Here is a 19,647-nt window from a genome sequence, read left to right on the forward strand (position 1 = left end):
CAAATATCCCTGACTAAGTAAGCGAAGCACCCTTCTTCTGGTTTTAAACAAGCTCTTCTGAATTGGTCTCCGAACACCACACAGATAGAGCGCTGAGGAGCAATAGGTACCTGTGGAAGAGTACAAACTCAGCAACATAGAGTCGGGGCACATATCATCTGACCTACAACACTTGCCTACGACTCCTCCTCAGGTGAATGAAGTTTAACGGAAGATGATCTACCTGCTAGAGGACTTAGCTTCCTCTTCTTTCTCATTTCCCAAGTCCTATCATTGGCAAGACATGAAATTTTATGTCTATAACACACCCTCCATCTGCTTCGCTTTCTCATAGCCAGTGTTTTGTTGAACTTAAACACCCCTTGTCAAATGATGTGGGGTTAGTCTGCTAACTTCTCTCCCTGACTCTGTCACAAATACGGTCCCTCTTTAACCAACGCGATAGATACTGTGATTCAAAAATCTACACACAGTTTTTCTCCATTTCAGTATCCCAACAATACAGGATGAAGACCTGCAGTGTACGTAACTGGGTTACTGTGATTGGACACATGGGCTGTGGACACTGTGATTCTTTCTCTGGTTATGATGCAATAAAATTATACACCAAACCAATGGCAACCATTCCACTGCCATCATTTCTCTCCCAGCCACGCCGAAAACCCAGCAAATTGTGTTTTAGATCATGTGTTTTCAATATGTGTTCTGCCCTTTGCTTGGTCCTGCTTTCATATACCACACTATTTCATACTTACGTTAGAACTGTGAGTGTCATTCAGTGGGACACCCTTCCTCAGTTTGTATTCCTGAGACGTACCTCAGTGAAGTATATATGGATTGAATAATAACTGGATTAATTGTTAGATTAAATTGAAATTGAGGTTAAAATATTTGAAGCAGGAAATATTAAAAGAGAAAGTATAAATAAAAACTATTTCTAAAAATGAAATAGACTATTTACTTGTTGGCCCAAATACTTTGGAGTACACTCCTAGAAGCCTGATCATCTACAGTTTATTTTGTTTCTTTTAATCTCATGGAAGATATTTTGTTAGAGAGCTTCTTAGCTGATAATTAATATTTAAAGCATTTAATTTAATATCATGCTAGTATTCCTGATCCAAGGAAACATTTCCCTAGAGGTTCATAAAAACATATGAATTTCTAAGTATTTTTATGTTTTTGAGATCCAGACAAGTTTAAAGTCTGCAGTCCTTAAGCTGAATTTCCATATCTGAATATTTAGGTATCTAAAAATGAATCTCACGCTTAGTGAACAGTATTTCAAGTCTAAGAAAGATCACACTAGAAATGAGCCAGGAATGACAATACAGTGAAAATAACCAACAGCTACCTCCAGCATCTGCAATTTTCTAACTCATAAATCTGAGGGCTCCTTTCTCTGCCCCACTTTTTGGTGTCGCTCCGCACAGTACTTTTATTACAAGGTCTGTTGTTCACCATTTACAAACAAGAGATTTTCCCAGTGTGTCTGACCTCATTTATTTTATTGAGCTATTCCTCTTTTAACTCTCAGGAAAAGACGTTATTGTCTAGCCATGCCTTATGTGGCCAGCCAGTAAGCACCTTAGAAAAGGACAATTTTATTAGCTCTTTCCCATTTGTTCCTCTAATTATCCCCACAGTATGTGGGCAAATGTCAAAAGGAACAATTGTCTAGACTGTCTGATATTTTTGATAGAAGTGTCAATTATGTGCTACAGATTTATCTATGTGTCACAATCCCTCATAAATTCCCCTTAGAGGGTAGGAGGAAATCTCCGCAAACCCTGAGCAGAGATTCCAGTGAGAAGGACAGGAACTTAGGCGCTGCCTAAGAACACCCCAGGGAAGAGACAAAATTTCCGGATTTGAACTAAGGCTCATGCACATAGCAAATTATGATTAGTATTCAGTGTATGCTCACAATCAGAAGAAAAAAGAGACAATACACAGTATTAAAAACAAAATTTCTGGGATTACATTTCATCAAACATCAAGAGCAAACCATAGTAAATTTTTAATTGCCCAGAAAAAAAAGAACGTAAGACAGTGAGATTATCCTCAAACTGACGTGTTTAAGATGGACAAGACCATTATTTTCTATGCCATCATTTCTAATTTAAATTGTTCTTGCAATCATGTTACTGAATTTTAAATGCATCCTAATTTTTTTATTCACTGAGCATATGGTTTTTTAAAAAAATCAGCAGAAGCATATGTTAAAATAACATTTAGCCTGAAATATTCTACATTCATATTCAAAGAGAACTTCAAATACTGATATATAATATATTATATATATATATATCAATAACACAGAATCAGGATGATATATGTGATTATATATTTATACATATATATACATATACATATATATGAAATTAAAAATAAACATGTACCAGTTTGTTTAGGCCATGGGCCAATGGTTTTCTTGTTCATAACATTATTAGCATCTGTACAAATAAATGCCAAAAGTTAGGAAAGAAATGGCCACTGTCTTAACACATTGTATTAATTGCTAATAACATCAGTCCCTGTGTGTTAAATCACAAAAAAGACTTTTATCAAATAATATGTAGAAATTCATATTTTATATAATGTTTTAAACCTGGACAGAATTGTCTTCATTTCTAAAATATCATCCCACTAAAAATATTTGACTCTTGCAAACATTGAAGCATACTGTACATAAATGACAATTATATAAAGGCCTTTTAAATAGATGGTCAAGATTTTAAGTGCAATAGTCTCATCCTCAAATTCTTCTTTTACACCGTATCACATGTACTTCTCTTACCAGGCTGCTAGAAGGGCTGGAATAAAATTTAAACCTTGAAGACAGTAAGGAATTAAAAGAATTCTTACAGCATGGACCCTACAAATTAGCTTACATTGCAAAGTTTGCTTTTTCCTTTAGCAAACCACCAGTATGTATGTATGTATGTATGGATGGATGGATGGATGCATGGATGGATGGATGGATGGATGGATGGATTTGTGTATGTATGCATGTGAATATGCATTGTATTCATTCATGCATACATGTATTTTTAACATACAAAATATTATCTAAGAATTAAAGAACACTAACTGTATACACTAGACAAATCATTTAATTATGCACTAAATCTTTAGATTCTTGTAATAGAAGGCCAATTTGGCAGGGTTCTACCTTTTTACTACATGTTGCTATCCTTTATTCAACTGACATTTTCTTTCAACTCTATAAAAAATATGATGTTCCCATTTTCACGTCTAATGCACAATTATAGCCAAGGTAAATCATATACAGTTTCCGTGGTTGGCTATCACTGTCCAGTTCAAGTGTCCAAGAAAGAAAATGCATGGAAGGCTGAAAAAGTTATAGTACTACTTATAGGCAGTCCATGAAAAAGCATGGGCTGCCACACTTAAAGACACAGCATACAGGGTACTCTGTAGGCTCCGAGGAAACAGAGAGTGGAAATAACAGCATAGTTCCATCTCCATAATAAGCAGCTTACACACTCTGACAGCTCTTCTAACATATTTGGTGGAAGGCTGTTACTTTTTAACAATAAAATGTTACATTTTAGAAGCTCAAACAAATTTTGATTTCTTTAAAATGTTCTATATATGCTTATGTCAGAACTCTCAAGGTCTATACCTACAAGATACTAAAGGAGATGTAAAATTGCATAATTGCATATTTTATCTCACCCACTTAAATCTCCAGCTTAAAGATAAAACTTCACTGAAGACAAATACTAGGAGGCAAGAAAATTCATATTTGCATTGAAAAATATGGAAAGAAGAGGAGCCGTGCATAGGTGTTTTATATAATAATGCTATGGAGAGCATATAAATTAAATAACAATTGTGAGCACAAATATATAGCCGTTTTCAAAATTCTACATAGCTTGTTGTTAGGAATTTCATGCTCCAAAATTAAATAATAAATTTAAAAACAACACTTTGTACGCATTTAGTGGAAAAACACAAAAGCACATTATATTGTTATTTTCAATATCAGAAAAACAATAGAAAGGTGTCCATACACGTTAGAGTTGAAAGGAGTGTTGAGAGTTTGAACTATTTCGAAACTAGACTACCTGATATACAGTCTAGTGTTCCATCTCCTTATTAAAGTAAAATTAATAAAATCCACTGAAAAGAAGGAAAACTACATCCCCAATTACATATTTTATAACTCATAAGCTTATATTTCTATATGAATTTTTCTAAAATTATTTTTAGATTTTATTTTAGTTTGCCTAATGCTCACTGAAGTGCCAATGCAAATAGTGACTTATATGCCTGAATATAACAACAAATTAAACATTATGATACAACTGAGACAGACAACTATACTTTGTTTTCTTTGTTTTATTGTTTGCATTACATTGTTTCATATTCTAATCATACACCAATGGAGTAATGAACCAAAGCTCTTAATGTTGTTAAGGCTTGTGAGAACAAATTAGAAATTAAGGAAGGGGTCTTTAATACTCATTAATTTTAGGTTCTATGTATAACATTTTATTTTATATTCCTTGATAAGACACATTTTCTCATGCTATGTAGAATATAAACCGAAAGGTCAAGGGAGCATTACCACACCACTCTCTCTTAGTGTATGGAATAGGTAAATACCCATTCCAACACCTTGGCACCTAGACATAGCAACATATCTACATAAAAACAGAGAAATGTGTAGCTTAAGTACTCAGTATGCAAAACTACTAATTTTTACAAGATTTTATGTTTATTTATTAAATGTAACTAACCACTCAGTTTTATATTTAGATCATATAATCAAATCCCATATAGTAATTGACTTTCATCCAATTGTTGTTCACTGAGTGCATCCAATAGAAGCACTTTGATATGACTGAGATAAAAGTTTAATTTTAACTATAATGCTTTAAAGTGGATTTATTTATAAAGAGGTTCTAAAATTAAGAACAGATTTTAAGTTAGCATTGCTATGCTGATCAACATGCATGTGTTCCTGAATTTTGAAATAGATGTGTTTTAACGTGAGTGCCAAGAAATTATTTCCAGAAAGAAAGCTGCCCTTTTTGAGAATTACACTTTGGAGCACCAATATAATATATGTATATTATAATGTAAAGATGGTGTGTTTTCCATTCAACCACACGCCAGTAGGCACTGGGTGCCTGCTAGCACATCATGTATTTTGTTTCACACCTCCTTTTGAAATGTATATCCCAAAGAAACACCCAGCCCATAAAAAATAAAATAAAAATAAAAACTGTATCAAAATCCTTTTGCCTGAAAATAAACTCATTGTTTGAATGCTAATTGTTGGCATAAGGATAATATTTCACTGGGGAAGAATATATTATATTGGAGTGTTTGTTAAAAGAGAGGGAACAAATTCAGCATTTGGGCTAGTGCGTATATTTATAACAAAACTAAAGCACTTCATATTAAACATTAGTTTAAAAAAACTTAATTATAATTATAATTCTGGTCCAACTCCAATTAGTGCCTAATTAATGCTACAGTGTGTTAATGGCATGGTCTGCCTTTTCTGAAGATGAAAAATTCTCATTTTATTTTATTTTTGCTGAAAAACAAAACTGCCAACAAAAAAATAATTTCCTAATGATCTGCTGAGAAATTTATAAATAGAAGCGTCATAATTTGCCTTTAGTAATGGTTACAGTCTTTGGATTCTGCTCTTATAAACTTGACTTTCCACCGCAGAGGATCTGAGCTTTATCTTGATAAATACTGCATTTAATTCTTTTTGTCATGCAGGCAAAGCAAATGGCACTGTTTCTTGATGAGATTGATGCCACATTTTATTCTGAAATCTAACGTGTACAAACCTCAACTATCCTACCTCCAAAGACAGAATTAGTAACTTTACAAATACATAATTACAGAAGCAGAAAGGCTTCCAAAAGCGTTGTTAATACTACTGTCAAGACACTGACTCTGAGTCACAAAGCCTGTTCCTAGTCCATAAAATAATGCTTTTCATAATATGAAAATAATTTTATACTTCCACTGCTTGAAACAATTCAAATCCTTTTCAAGAAAAGAGATCATGGTGCCTTAGTTCCCATCTATTTGATCTCGTTAATGTCTAGCACATATATGACCAGGAAAATTGAGTTACTTAATTTTGGGAAAACATTAATTGCTGATGTTTTTTACAAGAAGGACTCTTTACGTTAATATTTCACTACGGCATGCTCCAGAATGAATGCTTTCTGTTTGTTTGCTTGCATTTTGTTTTCCTTAATGTGAGGCAACACCCTCCCCAAATGGTAGAAATATTGGCAAATCAATTTATAACAACACTAAAAATATGCAGCCCGAATAAGTTAGGAATGTGACTTGTGAAAAGGCACAACTTATTTGACACAAAATGCATGAGAAGCACCCGAATTCTTATGTAACAGGCCAAGCTTCAAAAGCACTGAAATATAAATAAGTGAAAGTGGGATTTCTTAATAAGACTGGATGGGCTTGTAGCATCTAAAAGGAATTCTTAGATTTCTCATGCTTAAAATTAAACAGTTGGAACATCCTGCCAATTAAACGAAGCTCTACAGATGGCTTTTACCCTTTTGCTTCATAACAAAAAGGACATGCAATCATTTTTATGGAATATTATCTAAAGAGAACATTACTGTAAATCAATGACAAAAATATTAGACACTCCCTCTCTCCTGGCTGGAAGACGCATCTCTAGATGCTTGCACAGACACCTAAGGTGATAAATGTTCTAGGCCAGATCTTAAATAACAGCTGTCGGGTTCCAGCTAGTACAAAAGCACTTCTGCTGTACCCCCAAACTCCAAGGTTCAGCTCGCTGCCAACAAAGGACAGCAAGTAAGAATTCTCTGCAGCATAAAAGCTGGGAAGGGCTACCTTGGGCTTTGTTTTTGTTATGTAAAATGCATTAAAGGGACTCACCCACTTAAGACTACCTACTCCGAGAAGCTTTAAAGTGCCTCCAAGAACCAAAATAAATGCTTTCCCAGAATGCCAGATGAGCTATTCAGCGCATTTAAAAATGTGTATATATTTATATGTGCCACTGACTCTGATTCCTTCTTGCAGCCAGAGAGAGCGGAGAATGGTTGCATTGCATTCCCTTCCTGCCGTGTGACTGACTGTAGAGCTACCTTTCAAACACTCTATTTCCAGAATAGCAGCGTTTTTTTTTTCTTTCTCCCTCTCTCTCTTTCTTTGAAAGTTATTTTAGAAATGTTAAAAATAAGAGAAAATTGCAAGAGACTGAGGAAACAGTCCCTCCCTCAAAGAGCACGGGTTCTATTCATTCTAAGAACAGGAACCGCGTGCCTGTCGGCACTCAGATGTTTAAAATAAAAGGGTTGGGTAGCTTGGCTTGGGTGGCCCTTGTACCTGTGTGCGCGGTGGTGGACAGCACGCTCAGATGCCCGGAAGCGAGCTGGCTACAAACCAGAGAAGCTGTCAGGCGCTCCCAGTAATTTGGGATCTAAATGAGTTTGGACAGCACAGCAATTAGCATCCCGGAGGCTAAACCCAGGAGAAGCGCACGCTACCGGGGCCCAGCCTGAAATTTAACTCCGAAACACCTAACGGAAACACCAACTTTTCCTCTGGCCGGGTTTCGCGGGGAGCTGGGTATGCCTGAAAGTTTTCCCCCAAGTCCGGCACACGGTCTTCAGCGCGGAGCATCTTCCCAGACCGGGGCTGAGACGCCGCCCGCCGACGGCCGGCGGAGGAGGTTCGCTGGGACGGCGCGGCCGGCCGAGGTTCCGCGCACTGGTTCCGAGCTCACTCCAGCGGCCGGCCGCGCACCGCCCGCCCGCCCGCCGGCCTCCGCGGCTCCCAGCCGCGCTCCCCGCCCCCACGGGCAGCGCGGCCGGCCCGCAGCCAGCCGGGACCCCGGCCTCCAGCCCCACCCGAGCCCGCCGACTTACGTGGCGGCCGGAGGGAAGGGCTCCTGGCACGAGGGGCCGATCAGGCATGCTTGGAAAAGTGTCAGAGTCAAGGCCAGCAGGCAGCCAGCAGCCATCTTCGCGATCGAAGCTCGGTGCCCTCCCTGCCGGCCCGGAGGCGGCGGGGCTGAGCGCGGCGGCCGCGGGGGGGACCGAGCCGGGGCGCCGACGTCTGCGGGAGAGCGCGCGGGGAGCGGCGGGCAGGGCACGGCCGGGCGGGCCGGGAGGGGGCCGGGCGCACTCTCTAGCGCGTGGTCGCGGCTCCGTACCACGGCTGCCTCGCCTGCTTCGCCTGCGCCGCCATCAAGGGCGAGCGTGGAGACGGAGCTCGGCCAGCCCGCCGGCGCCCGCGCGCTCTGGCTCCCCGCGCTCGCCTCCCTGATTTATCCGCGGTCGTCGCCGGGGAGAGGGCGGGGGCGGGGCGGGGGCGGAGGGGGGCGGCGCGGGGACGCGGAGGCTGCGGGGATGGGGGTGGCCGGAGCGGGGGGCCCCCGGCTGCCTTCCCCGGGCGGGTCTCGGGGAGGAGGCTTGTGGGTGGGCAGCGGGAGGGCCGGGCGTCAGAGCCGGGCGGGGACGGGCCGGGCGCAGCCCTCCATACAAGGCAGAGAGGAACTCCCAAAGTCGGCGTCGCCTGCGCCCTCCGCGGGGCCGTGGGGAGGCCCAGCCGACCGGGCCGGTAGGGGCTCCCAGGGGGACCACCGGCCGCCCGCGGGCATCCGCCGGCCGCGCAGGCTCCTGCCGAGCACTTTGCTCGCTTCCTCCGGGGTTGTTTTTGGCACGATCTGGCAGGGGGCCCCAAGTCCTTCTCCCAGGCGTAGAATCCACTGGCTGCCTAGGAATCAAGAAGTGATTTGACAACAAATGTAGGAGGGGTTTGCGGTGCGTTCGAAAGCGCCGCTGCCAACTCTACCAGGTGGCAATGTTTTTTATGGTATGCCAGGGGTTGGAGCCTTTGACAGGGCTCCGAGAATGGTGCCAGCGGCCCTACGCCCGTGTACAACTAGACTCGGTTTACCTGGCAGGGACAGAGTCTCCCAGGAATAGATGATGAACAGACTGATGTGAGATTTCTTTAAAATGAATGAAGGGTTGAGGGATGAACGGGGCTCGAGAGCGGTTAGTGTTGCAATGGGCTTTGGCAACATCTTAGCAAGCTACCGGTTCCCTTGCCTGACCCCTGGGATTGCTTTGTGGACAAGGTTGAATTCACTTTGTCAGTGTGGACACAGAACTGAGGTTAACATCAGAAACAGGTGGCATTCTGCAAAATGCATCTGAAATATGGAGGAAGGGCTGGTTTGTACCTCCACCCCAGGGGGGAAGCAGGGCTTGCGTGGGTCTTGTAGAAAACAAAACAAAACAGGGGTCTTCGGTTATATCTTCCCCGCCCGGCTTAGGCCACCTTCGAGGACAGTCTTGGTGGGCTGCTGCTAGGAAGGCTTCATGGAGTAGCCCAAATTCATCAGCTGCTTCCAGAAGGATAAGAAAACACTTTGACTTGAAGTCAGGGAATACAGCTCGTGATGAGAAAAAAAAAAAAAAAAAAAAAAAAAAAGACCCTCATGCTAAAGTGAATTGTCAGTAATGCTTCTGTGGCTGTAAGGTTTTTAATCAGCCCTCCCTCGTGCCCGGGGGTTTATGGAAGGATAGACCTCTCCTTATTTGGAATTGTCCAAACAAAGAGATGGTGATGGTGAAGGTGATTGCCAGTCAGATCATAAATGTGTGATTTTATGGTGTTTGGCCCGGTGGGTTAGCTTCCCCGGTGGATTGTCTCTCCCCTTTTCACGCCTTATTTGTTTTCTTTATGTTCTCTGCATCTCTATCTTGCCCTTTGTTTCCTTCTTCCTACTCTGAGTGGCCTCACAAAGGCACCCCAGAGCGACTTAACTTAGTTTGTTTTGTGCTAGGCAGAGCAAGCTTGGCACCAGAGCTACAGAAATGAGGGATGAAGTGGGGTGTAATGAGACTGAGAGCTACAGCTCTGACTGGTATTTGACAACTGCAGATACGTTTTCTCCCCAAAATTAGACACCCAAATAGTCAAATCCATCATTCCTTTCAATATTTAAAGACTCATAGGCAGATCTTCTTTTGCATGAGAATTAGAGCAAGAGAATTAGGTGCTCGTTATTGTCTACATAATGTGTTGTTATCGTAGTGGGCTTATTGTATTAAAAGCAGCGTTATTGTCTGCCAGTCATTTCGTTAACATTTAAGACGTCATACGATGGTACATGGCTTTCATTTATATATAAAATGTATATTATATATACTTACATCTTTATAACATATATGAAAAAGAATAATTGGGTAAAAGATTGCAATTAAGTTCTTGAGAGGGTAACTCGGGTTTTTATTATTTACTGTGTTTTATTATCTGGCCTTTGAGCCAGATCTCAGTGTGTTTGGATCACTCTAATGAAGAACTACTGTGCTCTGCAATATCTGGAGCCATGGTAGAATAACGTTGCTTTTATAATTCTTATTTTGAAGGGTAGGTGGTGTTCAACTGCAAACCTAAATCTTTTCATTCTCTGCAGTGAAGTTTAGCTATTAATTTTTTGCCAACACAAAACTTTGTAAATGAAGATATTCAAAATTAGTTGTTGTTGGTTTGTTTTTTTTTTTTTTTTTGAAGTATATATGATAGCTAAAACAAAGGCGCCTCCACAGCATCCATTAGGCTTCTGTTGGATTCTTACACAATATTTTTTTCCATCTCAATTGTGTTTTGGGGGGAAGTTTCAAAAAGCCCAGATTGTAGTCTATAATTTTAATAAGAGTTCTCTAAATCACCAAAATTTATCATTCAACCTAAACTGTTTACAAACCACAGACAGTGATGAGTAAGACAGCTCCATTGTGGCCTAAAAACTGAGCAAGAAGCCAAAAATCAATGTCTAATATTCATTAAAGCAAAAACATCTTAACTGAAAAATAAATTAGTGAAGTGTTAATTCACTAATCTTTTGTATTTCATCATTTCTTCAAAAGAGTTTAAAGAGGATTAATACATGAAAAAAATGTTAACTTTTACTTACAAAAATAAACAATTTGTAGCTCTTTGGTAACTCTAAATAGTGATTCCACATCGATGAAAGACAAAAAGACAGAAAGATTCATACCCTTTACCTCTTTAGAGAATGCCTTCTAAAGAGTAGTGGGAAAGAAACCAACTCAGGAGATCAAGTCCCCAGAGAATGGTCAAGAAAGTGTAGTGAATTTTAAGATGGAGAGAGATAGAGCTCTTTTTTTAGTGTTTTAAAAATAAAGTGGCACAAAAAAAGCATCCATGTAAAACATGGAAAAAGAAACTATTCTAAATAAAGAAGTATGGTTAAATGTTTCCCATAAACAATTTATAATAAGTTTTCTTTGTTCTAAGACAGACAGACAGACTAATGGATAGACAAGGCATATAACTTCTGATGGAAGAACTGCTTTTCTAAGTGGACTCTAAGCAGTGTCATTCATTGGTTGCTTATTTACTTTCATTGTTGAATTTATGTCGTCCTGTGAAACACCCTCATATCTGCAAATAAGAATCTCTCTCCCTCCCTCTCTCTCTCTCTCTTTCAGGGTCTCTCTACATAGTTCTGCTGTCCTAAACTTCACTATGTATAGACCAGACTGTCCTTGAACTCACAGAGAGCCTCCTGTCTCTGACTCCTGAGTCTTGCAATTAAAGACATGTACCACAACACTCCTTTATAGCAACAGCTTTTATATTATTCATGATCAAAACTCTGTCAATCATCTACTTTTACATGCAGGGTTTTTTGTTTGTTTGTTTTGTTCCTGGGTGGTTTTCCCTATTCCCTGTGCTTCACTTCTATTAATCACAATCATATTTCAGGGCCTGCAAAAGATAATGGCTATAGCATGACTTTCTACCAAAACAAACAACAACAACAAAAAACAAAACAAAAAAAAAAAAGTTCTTTTCTCTAAAATCTAGATTTCATAGTATCCAGTCTATAACTTGAGCTGGATGGAACTGTGTTTTGTTTCATTCTATTGAACTATAAGTTACAGCACGGTATATAAAGTGCATGTCCTCAGGCCTGCCTAGGCAAAGAGAAGAAGGAAATTCAATTATTTATCCAAACATTCACTAGCAACAGCAATGCAATGGGAAGCAGTCGAGAAGAGATAGATAAATATTAAAATGGCCAACAATACTGACTGCTAGCATTCTTTCCCGCCTCCTAGATCATATTGATGCTGTTTTCTAGAGAAGAGGAAAACAGCAGGAACCACCTATCTGTCTTACTCTTCTAATGTTTGGTTTTCATTTTCTATACACACAGAGACCACTACAGCCTAGCCTGCTTCTGCACAACAGAGGCTATGTCGTGGAACACCACATCCAGCTGTTACTCACTCATAATAGACTACAGATATGCTGCAGTTCATCCATCAGACAGGGGTCCACAGAAACATTGCAGAATAGGGTGGCTAGGAGTTTACTTTGCAGTAAAGAACACTGGAGAGCAAAGGTGAGAGCCACCATTTTGCTATCGTTCCTATATGTATTCAGTTTAGAGGTCTGACATGTCTGTGGCTGTTAGAACATATACACAACTATCTGAATACATTTGGGGGATTTTACTCTACACATCCAATATTCCACCCGTAGATGATAAAATAAAGATCATGTTACTATGGTATATCATAGAGGAGAGATGTGAACTTTGGAGTTGTAACTGAATACATCTGGAAACCAATAGCAACAGTAACTTATTTACAATATACGGGATGATCGAAAGTAATCCCCAAGATTCTAGATAATTTTGGGGAAAATGTGATGGCTAAACATATTCTCATATGCTGTCTGATGTTTTCTCTCTTTTTTTCTGACCAAATTAATGCCATTTTAAGTATCACATATCATTAAGACTAGATAGAGATATTAAAACTTGTGTTCTAAGTAGCTTTGTTGTGAATGAGTAGAATTTATGGATGTGGATTTTTCTTTTCCATACTCACAAGTGTAATGTTTTTCACTTGGGTGGCCTATCCTTTACAGGTTAGAGTGTCTTAGAGTGTCCATAGCCAAGTAGAAGAATTGATGTAACAAATACGTCAACCAGGGTGAAGATGGTCCACAGCACAGCATGGGGGTTTCAAGGTGAATCTATTCAATCCTTGAATGTTACTTCAGCCTTCCTGAGATAGAGATAACATATACTTTGTAACGATATTATTTGTTTTGAAAATTGCATTTTACTGTTTTAGCATTCTTGTAAAGTAATTTTTAGCTAGTTTAAAATAGATACATAATAAAATATTTAGTAAATAATTCTAAAAGAAGATTTTTGCATTCATTATCATACTCTAATAACGCTTACTAAATTAGCTGTTATAATTTAGCTGTAACTAATAACACTTATAACTATCTCAATCCACATAGGATTAGTAGTCACTGTTTTTAAAAAGAACAAACATTTCATTCCAAGAGCTGTGTATATTTTTAATCACCTGTTTGTCTTTCTCTGTTAATATCTGAAAACTGCATATTTTTCAGTCCTGATGCTTTTGAAAAGAATATTGGAATATTTTGGCATTTCTTGTAGATTGTGTTGAACATATATTTTCTTTAAACTTCCCATTTCATTTATATTAATGAAACTATATCAAGCATTTGCCTTTCAACAGCAACAAAGTACTTGTCAAAGAATGACCAAAATCCTAGCTACAACACTGTGCTCCACTTCAATTCAGCTCTAACAAATGCCTATGGTTCATCGGTGTTCAGCAAGAGAATTCACTTCTGTCAGTTTTTCCTTTCATCCTCCAAGTTAACCAGCCAGTCCGCCCCGCCCCTTCTCCACCCCCTCTTTTGATCCATTTTATTTCCAACAGGCAAGTGTTGAATTTAACACATGACCAAAAGAGAGACTTTTTGAAAAGATAGTAGGAGAAAAGGAAGTAGAATAATTAGGAAAGACAAAGATTAATTATCCAAAGATGAGAAAAATGAAAACATGAAGGAGAAGCAACATAAAAGAAAGGATGTTTGTTCACACAATATAAATAAATAATGCAAAGAAGAAAGGGGTCAAAGAGTCAGCAGAAAATGTGGAGGCCATACTGTCTAAATAAAACTAGTAGTGTGAAATGTGACTGTGTTCCATCTCTATAATTTGGCGCTTCACAATGCTTTATAAATGGATTTTAAGTGGTCTGCAACCATTGACACTGGCTTTTGTCTCTTGTCATAATGCTTTTGAGATTCATTCACATTATTTCCTCTATCAATAGTTGGCACTTTTTATAGCTAAGTGGTAATTCATGATATGAATATATAAGTTGAATATTTGCTAGCTGAAGAACAAGTGGGGTGTTCTAGCTTTTAAGTTTGAAAATGTGTGCCTTTTTTGTTTTTAAAAATGAACACAAATGGGGTGAAAAAGTAGGACATCTCAATTTTTTAAAGCAAATGTTCAATAAAATAAAATGTTTATTTATGAGCAAAAACTTAATCATTGCTATTACACAATTTAAGAAAAAAATATGGATGACTAACTACTTTTTCTAAAAAGTTTTTAAATGTTTGATGTTAACATTTCATTCATATTTACATCAAAAAATAAATAACATTCAAAGCCTTAAACATAAGTACTGTAATATAAGTATAAAATCTCTGTGCATTTGATAAGCCACAAATTTATCCTCTCAACACATATTTGTACGTGACATATGTAAAACAGAGAATATATTTTAAATACGATGTTGCATAAAATGAATGATGAAGAGGTATTCGTGGGATTGAGTGAAAGGGCATCAAGAGCTCGACTTCTTTCATGACCCCTGTTCTCACCTGAAAAGCTACCCAGTATTTACATTATATACATTGTATATACTCTATTTCATGCATCGTTTCATGGCTTACACTAATTTGTTTCTCATAAGAAAACATGAATTCATTCAAGCCTCTCTTTTCTTGAATATTCAAACTGTTGATTCTTGCAGTCATTGAAAGCACCTTCCTAACTGCACAAAAGCAGGCTCACCATCAAGATACATTAGAAACAATGTAAGTCTAATTACAAAACAATGTTTTGTTGTTGCGTTTGTGGTGGTGGTGGTGGTGGTGGTTGTGGTGGTTGTAGTCTAAAGACAAAATTTGTCTATGTAGACCAGGCTGACTTGACATGGAATTCACTATATAGTCCATGTTGACCTTGATGTGGAGATGTGATCCTCCTGCCTCTACCTCTCAAATGCTGAGATTATATGTGTGCATCAATATGTATACTCATTTATAAAGAACAGAAAGAGCTAGGGTTTGAGCCTAGGTTCTTTTCTTCTAGGAACCTAATTCTTAACCGTTATGCCATACAATCTTTTTCTCACCCAAAGTATAATTAAAACAAATGAAGAGAGAACTGAAGAATATAGCTAGATTAAAAAACATAATCCATAGCTGAAGACAAAAGTGAGGGCTGGTAAAGGACAAAAGATTAAGTATACACCCCTGTGAGGTGTCCACATCTCTAAGGACTTAAGCGTTGAAATCAATGTATGATAGGCCGACAGAAATAAAATTAACGACTCATCTGTAAAAACAATTAGGGGACATGTAGAATGAACTTGAGCAATCTTAAGGTGCACATATGTTCTAAGGAAGTATGACTTTTCTCAATTATTTCAAATGTGTATATCTGCATGTATTTTGAAATAGAAATATACTAACAGCAATTATCAACAATGGTGGGGATGACTAATTTATAAAATGTTATATAAATAAATAAATACAGCACATTCTGGCTGAATTTATGTAGGAAAATTTAAGTAAAAAAATATTAGAACTATGGTCGTTTTCCTCAATTTAATTAACGAATTAATGTGTATTATGTGAAATCATGATCTACTTATTGAAAATGTATATTTCAAATAGTTTTAGAAAATACAATAGTTTTAAGTGTTATTTTTATAAAGCATTACCAGCTACAGTGGTACGTACCTACAGTCTCAGCACTCAGTAGGTTATGACAGAAAGATTAGAAGTTCAAGGCCAGCCAGGGCAACACAGTATAATCCTTTCTTTTTAAAAACAACCATAGAATATTTAAACTAGACTAGTATTTGATATTTGATGAGCATTTAATGACTTTGACATTTAAGTCATGCTAATTTCTACTAACAAAGATATTTCCATATATAGAACCTTGTTCCCTTTCTACCACATGGTCCACTTTAAGCAATTAATCATTATTAAAAAATCTCTACTTACAACTTACAAAAGAAATAATGATCATTTGGGTTATATGTTATAGACTTATATGAGAACTATAAAATTATAATTTACATTGGCACAAAGACATATTTTCCTATTTGTATCTTCCATGTATGTGTATGGCATTTATTGTCTACTGTCTTTTTTTTTTTTTTTTTTTTTTTACAATCAGAGTGGCATTTATAATACTGAAGTATGTGAGGCTGTAAATGGCATTTGCATTCACCTGAGACATCAACTCTGCTTCTCCATTTAATCGCTGGCTAGAGATATTTATTGCTTTGTGTACTGTTCTTCCATAAAGAGTAATACCTCAGCAGGACATTTTCCCCTTCTGGTGAAGATGAGAAAATGAGATGCACTTTACAGAAGTAAACCAGTCTCACCTTGACTAAGTATGAAATTTGGGGGAAAAAATGAATATGAGTACTGAAAACAAAATCAGATGAGTGAAATCATCAAATTCATTTTACTTCATGTCATTTAGCAAACCCCCAAATGTACAAATATGTAAAGAAACTGTTACTTCATTTCTTAATGGAATAGTATTACAATTACCTGACTTTACTGTTTTCTCTTAAAGGTGTTTAAATTAAAAAAAAAATAGGCAAAATTGTGCCAATCTGCAATTCCTGGACTTGAGAGACCAAGGCAAAGAGATTTAATGCCCTAAGCTTGTCTGGGCTACACAAAGAAACGCTGTCAAACAAGCAACAAAAAAGTGCGTGAAATGTTCATAGAGAAATATTTATAATAACAGAATCAAGACAAATGAAATATTTAACTACTGAAAAATATATAAGTACAAATATATAAGTAAGTAAAAATATATAAGTACAAAATGTGGCTTATCCAATAGAATATTATTTAGCAGCAAAAATGAATGAAGTGATAATACATATTATAGCTGTGAACCTCAAAAAAATGTCAATTGAAAGAAGCTACTGATTAGAATGGATATAATATAACTCTTTTTATCTGAAATATTCATCTAGGCAAATCCATTGGGATGGAAAAGAGAGTGTTTGCCTGAGGTATTGCTATAGGGGTGAGTGTCAAGTGTTCGAGTAAATGAGCCACAATGACTAATTGGTCAGGGTCTGTTCTAGGAGTGGTTACTGTTATGTTTGCACACAACTATAAACATACTAAAACCGTTTTAGCCCACACTTCAAACACCTAGTGCAATTGTTAGATTGAGAATAATATGTAACTTTACCCTTAGTCAAGTGTGTAGACTATATTGAAAGTTCAATAGGTTTATTATTAAAGAAAGAGCACGGATAGGCAAATAGATCTTTTATGACCATTGCGTGAAATAAAGGGTAATGAAAATCTATCCTTGTGTCAGTTTAACTGTAACTAAAATATGTTGTAATTCTCCTCTTCAGTGCCAAGATGGATACCAAAGAGAGGCAAATCTGGAGATGAGAACTTTTCCTCTCCTAAGGGGTTCCACAGGATGTAGTCACCACTGACAAAGTGAGTTCCACGAGAAGGCTACTGTTGTCTCTGTGAGCTCTAGTGCCATCCATGCAGGCACCCAGAGGACCTGCCAAGGCACAGGCACAGGCCTCTAAGCCTTAAGTTTCTGCTTGAGTAGGTTTGGAAAGACTCAAAACTATGCCTGTCTAATAAATTTATAGATGAGAATGAGGAACTAGGATTTCAGTGACAACTTGTGTCTGTATGATCTTCACAGTGAGATTGACTGGAAAGGGGAAAATGGGAAATGGAAAGGAATAATGAGTATGCATTACCAGTCAATAAAGTAATTTATAACAAAGCTTCTTACACAGCAGGCTATCTTGGTATATGGAGAAAATGGGGATACAGTGAGTGGGCTTTGTTCCCTGGTGAAACTGTTAGCACCAAGTCAATCTATGTTGCCTGTCAGCTCTATTGTTCCCTTTCAAGTATCAAGGTCAAGGTCCCTTTCAAGTGTCAAGCTCCAGCAACATATGAATCCAAGCTGCAAGTCTGTGTTAGAGGCTTAACAGGAAGACAAATTATTTCCTCAAATTACTTTCTCAACCTTCACTTATCTATACCTCAAGGCCAGTTTCCCCTCCTCCCTACCTCTTGGATCCAAACTCTACTATGAATGTTATAGGTTGGGAAGGTCTGCTCTGATCCAGAGTGATTTACACAGAAGCAACTCCCCCATAGCAAATATCAATTACCTGTTACCAAATACTGCTTTATCGGATGAGTTTGCAAATACTGAAAGGAGAGATCTCCAGGCTCTCTGAAAAGTTATTTTGGTTTTGGTAAGAAAATTGATCTGGATTTAACTCACTGCATACCGTTCTGTATGAGATAGAATGGTTAAGCCCTCTTGTTGACAACACCAGGAAGGCAACAGGGACAGTAGCCATTGAGAAATGTTCACAAGACTTCCTTAAGCAAGTGTGACTTAAGCAAAGTCTTTGATGATTCCCAAGTATGCCCTCTGTAGCATGAAATAAAAACTGTATTTATTCTCCTATTCCTAGTAAGACTTAGGTTCACAGTGTTAATAATTTTACAAAAGCAAAGGCAAAAGATAAACAAAATTCTTTCTTTTGGTTGAAAATAGGAATCAGTCTTAGTGCCTCGGTGGCAGATAGTAATCTGGACACTCCAGAGAAAATATGGCCATGAAAGGAAAAAATTCAATAGAGAAAAAAATTGTAATCCAACTTTTCTTGTCCTTACATTGCTGAAGTTTTCCAAGAATATCTTATCGTCTTTAGGTAGAGGCAGCTAGGTTTTATTTCTGTTGTGTCAACTAATGTGAGTAATTAGACAGTGCCACTAGTGTGTTGACTGAAAATCAGATTGGGCCAAATACAATGAATGAGTTTTGATAAAAAACAAAAACAAAAACAAACAAAAAAAAACTTTAGTAACCCATTTGCAAATCATTCCAAAGCCAAACACACACATACAAATGTATGTGTGTGTGTGGGGGGGGGGGGTCATACAGATGGAGGTACATACTCTCATAAGAAATTATACACTTAAATTGTTGATAATACATAATTCAAATTGGGTGAGCTGGAAATCAAGTATTGGTTTTATACAGGAGACATTATTAAACTTTGTTAATATTATTAAGAAAATTGAGAGCCTGATGTTATATATCTGTTTGAAATGAAATATATTAGTTCTAGTCATGATATCTCTATATTTTCAAGTGTTAACATCCATACATTTTTCTATTCTATTCATATCATTTTCATTAAGTACTTACAACAGGTAGTTTACATGTGTGTTCCTCTGTTCAGAACTAAGTCTAGCCTTAAAATTCACTTGACACAGTTTTATTCATATGAACTATAATAGAATCAATGCTCTTTAAAAATCACTACTTAAGGGAGATCAGCCTAAATTTCACAAAACAGTGCATTTTATGTAGTTCTTTTGAAGAAATGTCCAACAAAATAGTCGTCTGTGTCCCTAAATACCTAT

At 37.7% G+C, this 19,647-nt stretch overlaps 1 protein-coding gene and 1 long non-coding RNA gene across 5 annotated transcripts in view; one reads left to right on the forward strand and one right to left on the reverse strand.

Annotated features, from left to right (window-relative positions):
- Positions 1-8,359, reverse strand: part of Cacna2d1 (calcium voltage-gated channel auxiliary subunit alpha2delta 1) — a 448,878-nt gene extending 440,519 nt beyond the window's left edge. For 2 of the 3 annotated variants that reach the window (XM_060374048.1, XM_060374047.1), the window contains exon 1: positions 7,932-8,359. In XM_060374048.1, the coding sequence (XP_060230031.1) occupies positions 7,932-8,026 (95 nt within the window). In that variant the 5' untranslated portion in view covers positions 8,027-8,359. The remainder of the gene's footprint in view (positions 1-7,931) is intronic. The other variant, XM_060374049.1, reaches the window with a different exon arrangement.
- Positions 8,360-15,064: 6,705 nt separating this feature from the next.
- The window catches only part of LOC132649679 (uncharacterized), a 37,577-nt gene continuing 32,994 nt past the window's right edge, over positions 15,065-19,647 (forward strand). The window contains exons 1-2 of one of the 2 annotated variants that reach the window (XR_009588163.1): positions 15,065-17,242; positions 17,586-17,676. This is a non-coding gene — a long non-coding RNA (uncharacterized LOC132649679). The remainder of the gene's footprint in view (positions 17,243-17,585; positions 17,677-19,647) is intronic. The other variant, XR_009588162.1, reaches the window with a different exon arrangement.

This window comes from Meriones unguiculatus, chromosome 21, assembly GCF_030254825.1.
Source record: "Meriones unguiculatus strain TT.TT164.6M chromosome 21, Bangor_MerUng_6.1, whole genome shotgun sequence".
Taxonomy (NCBI): Eukaryota; Metazoa; Chordata; class Mammalia; order Rodentia; family Muridae; genus Meriones; species Meriones unguiculatus.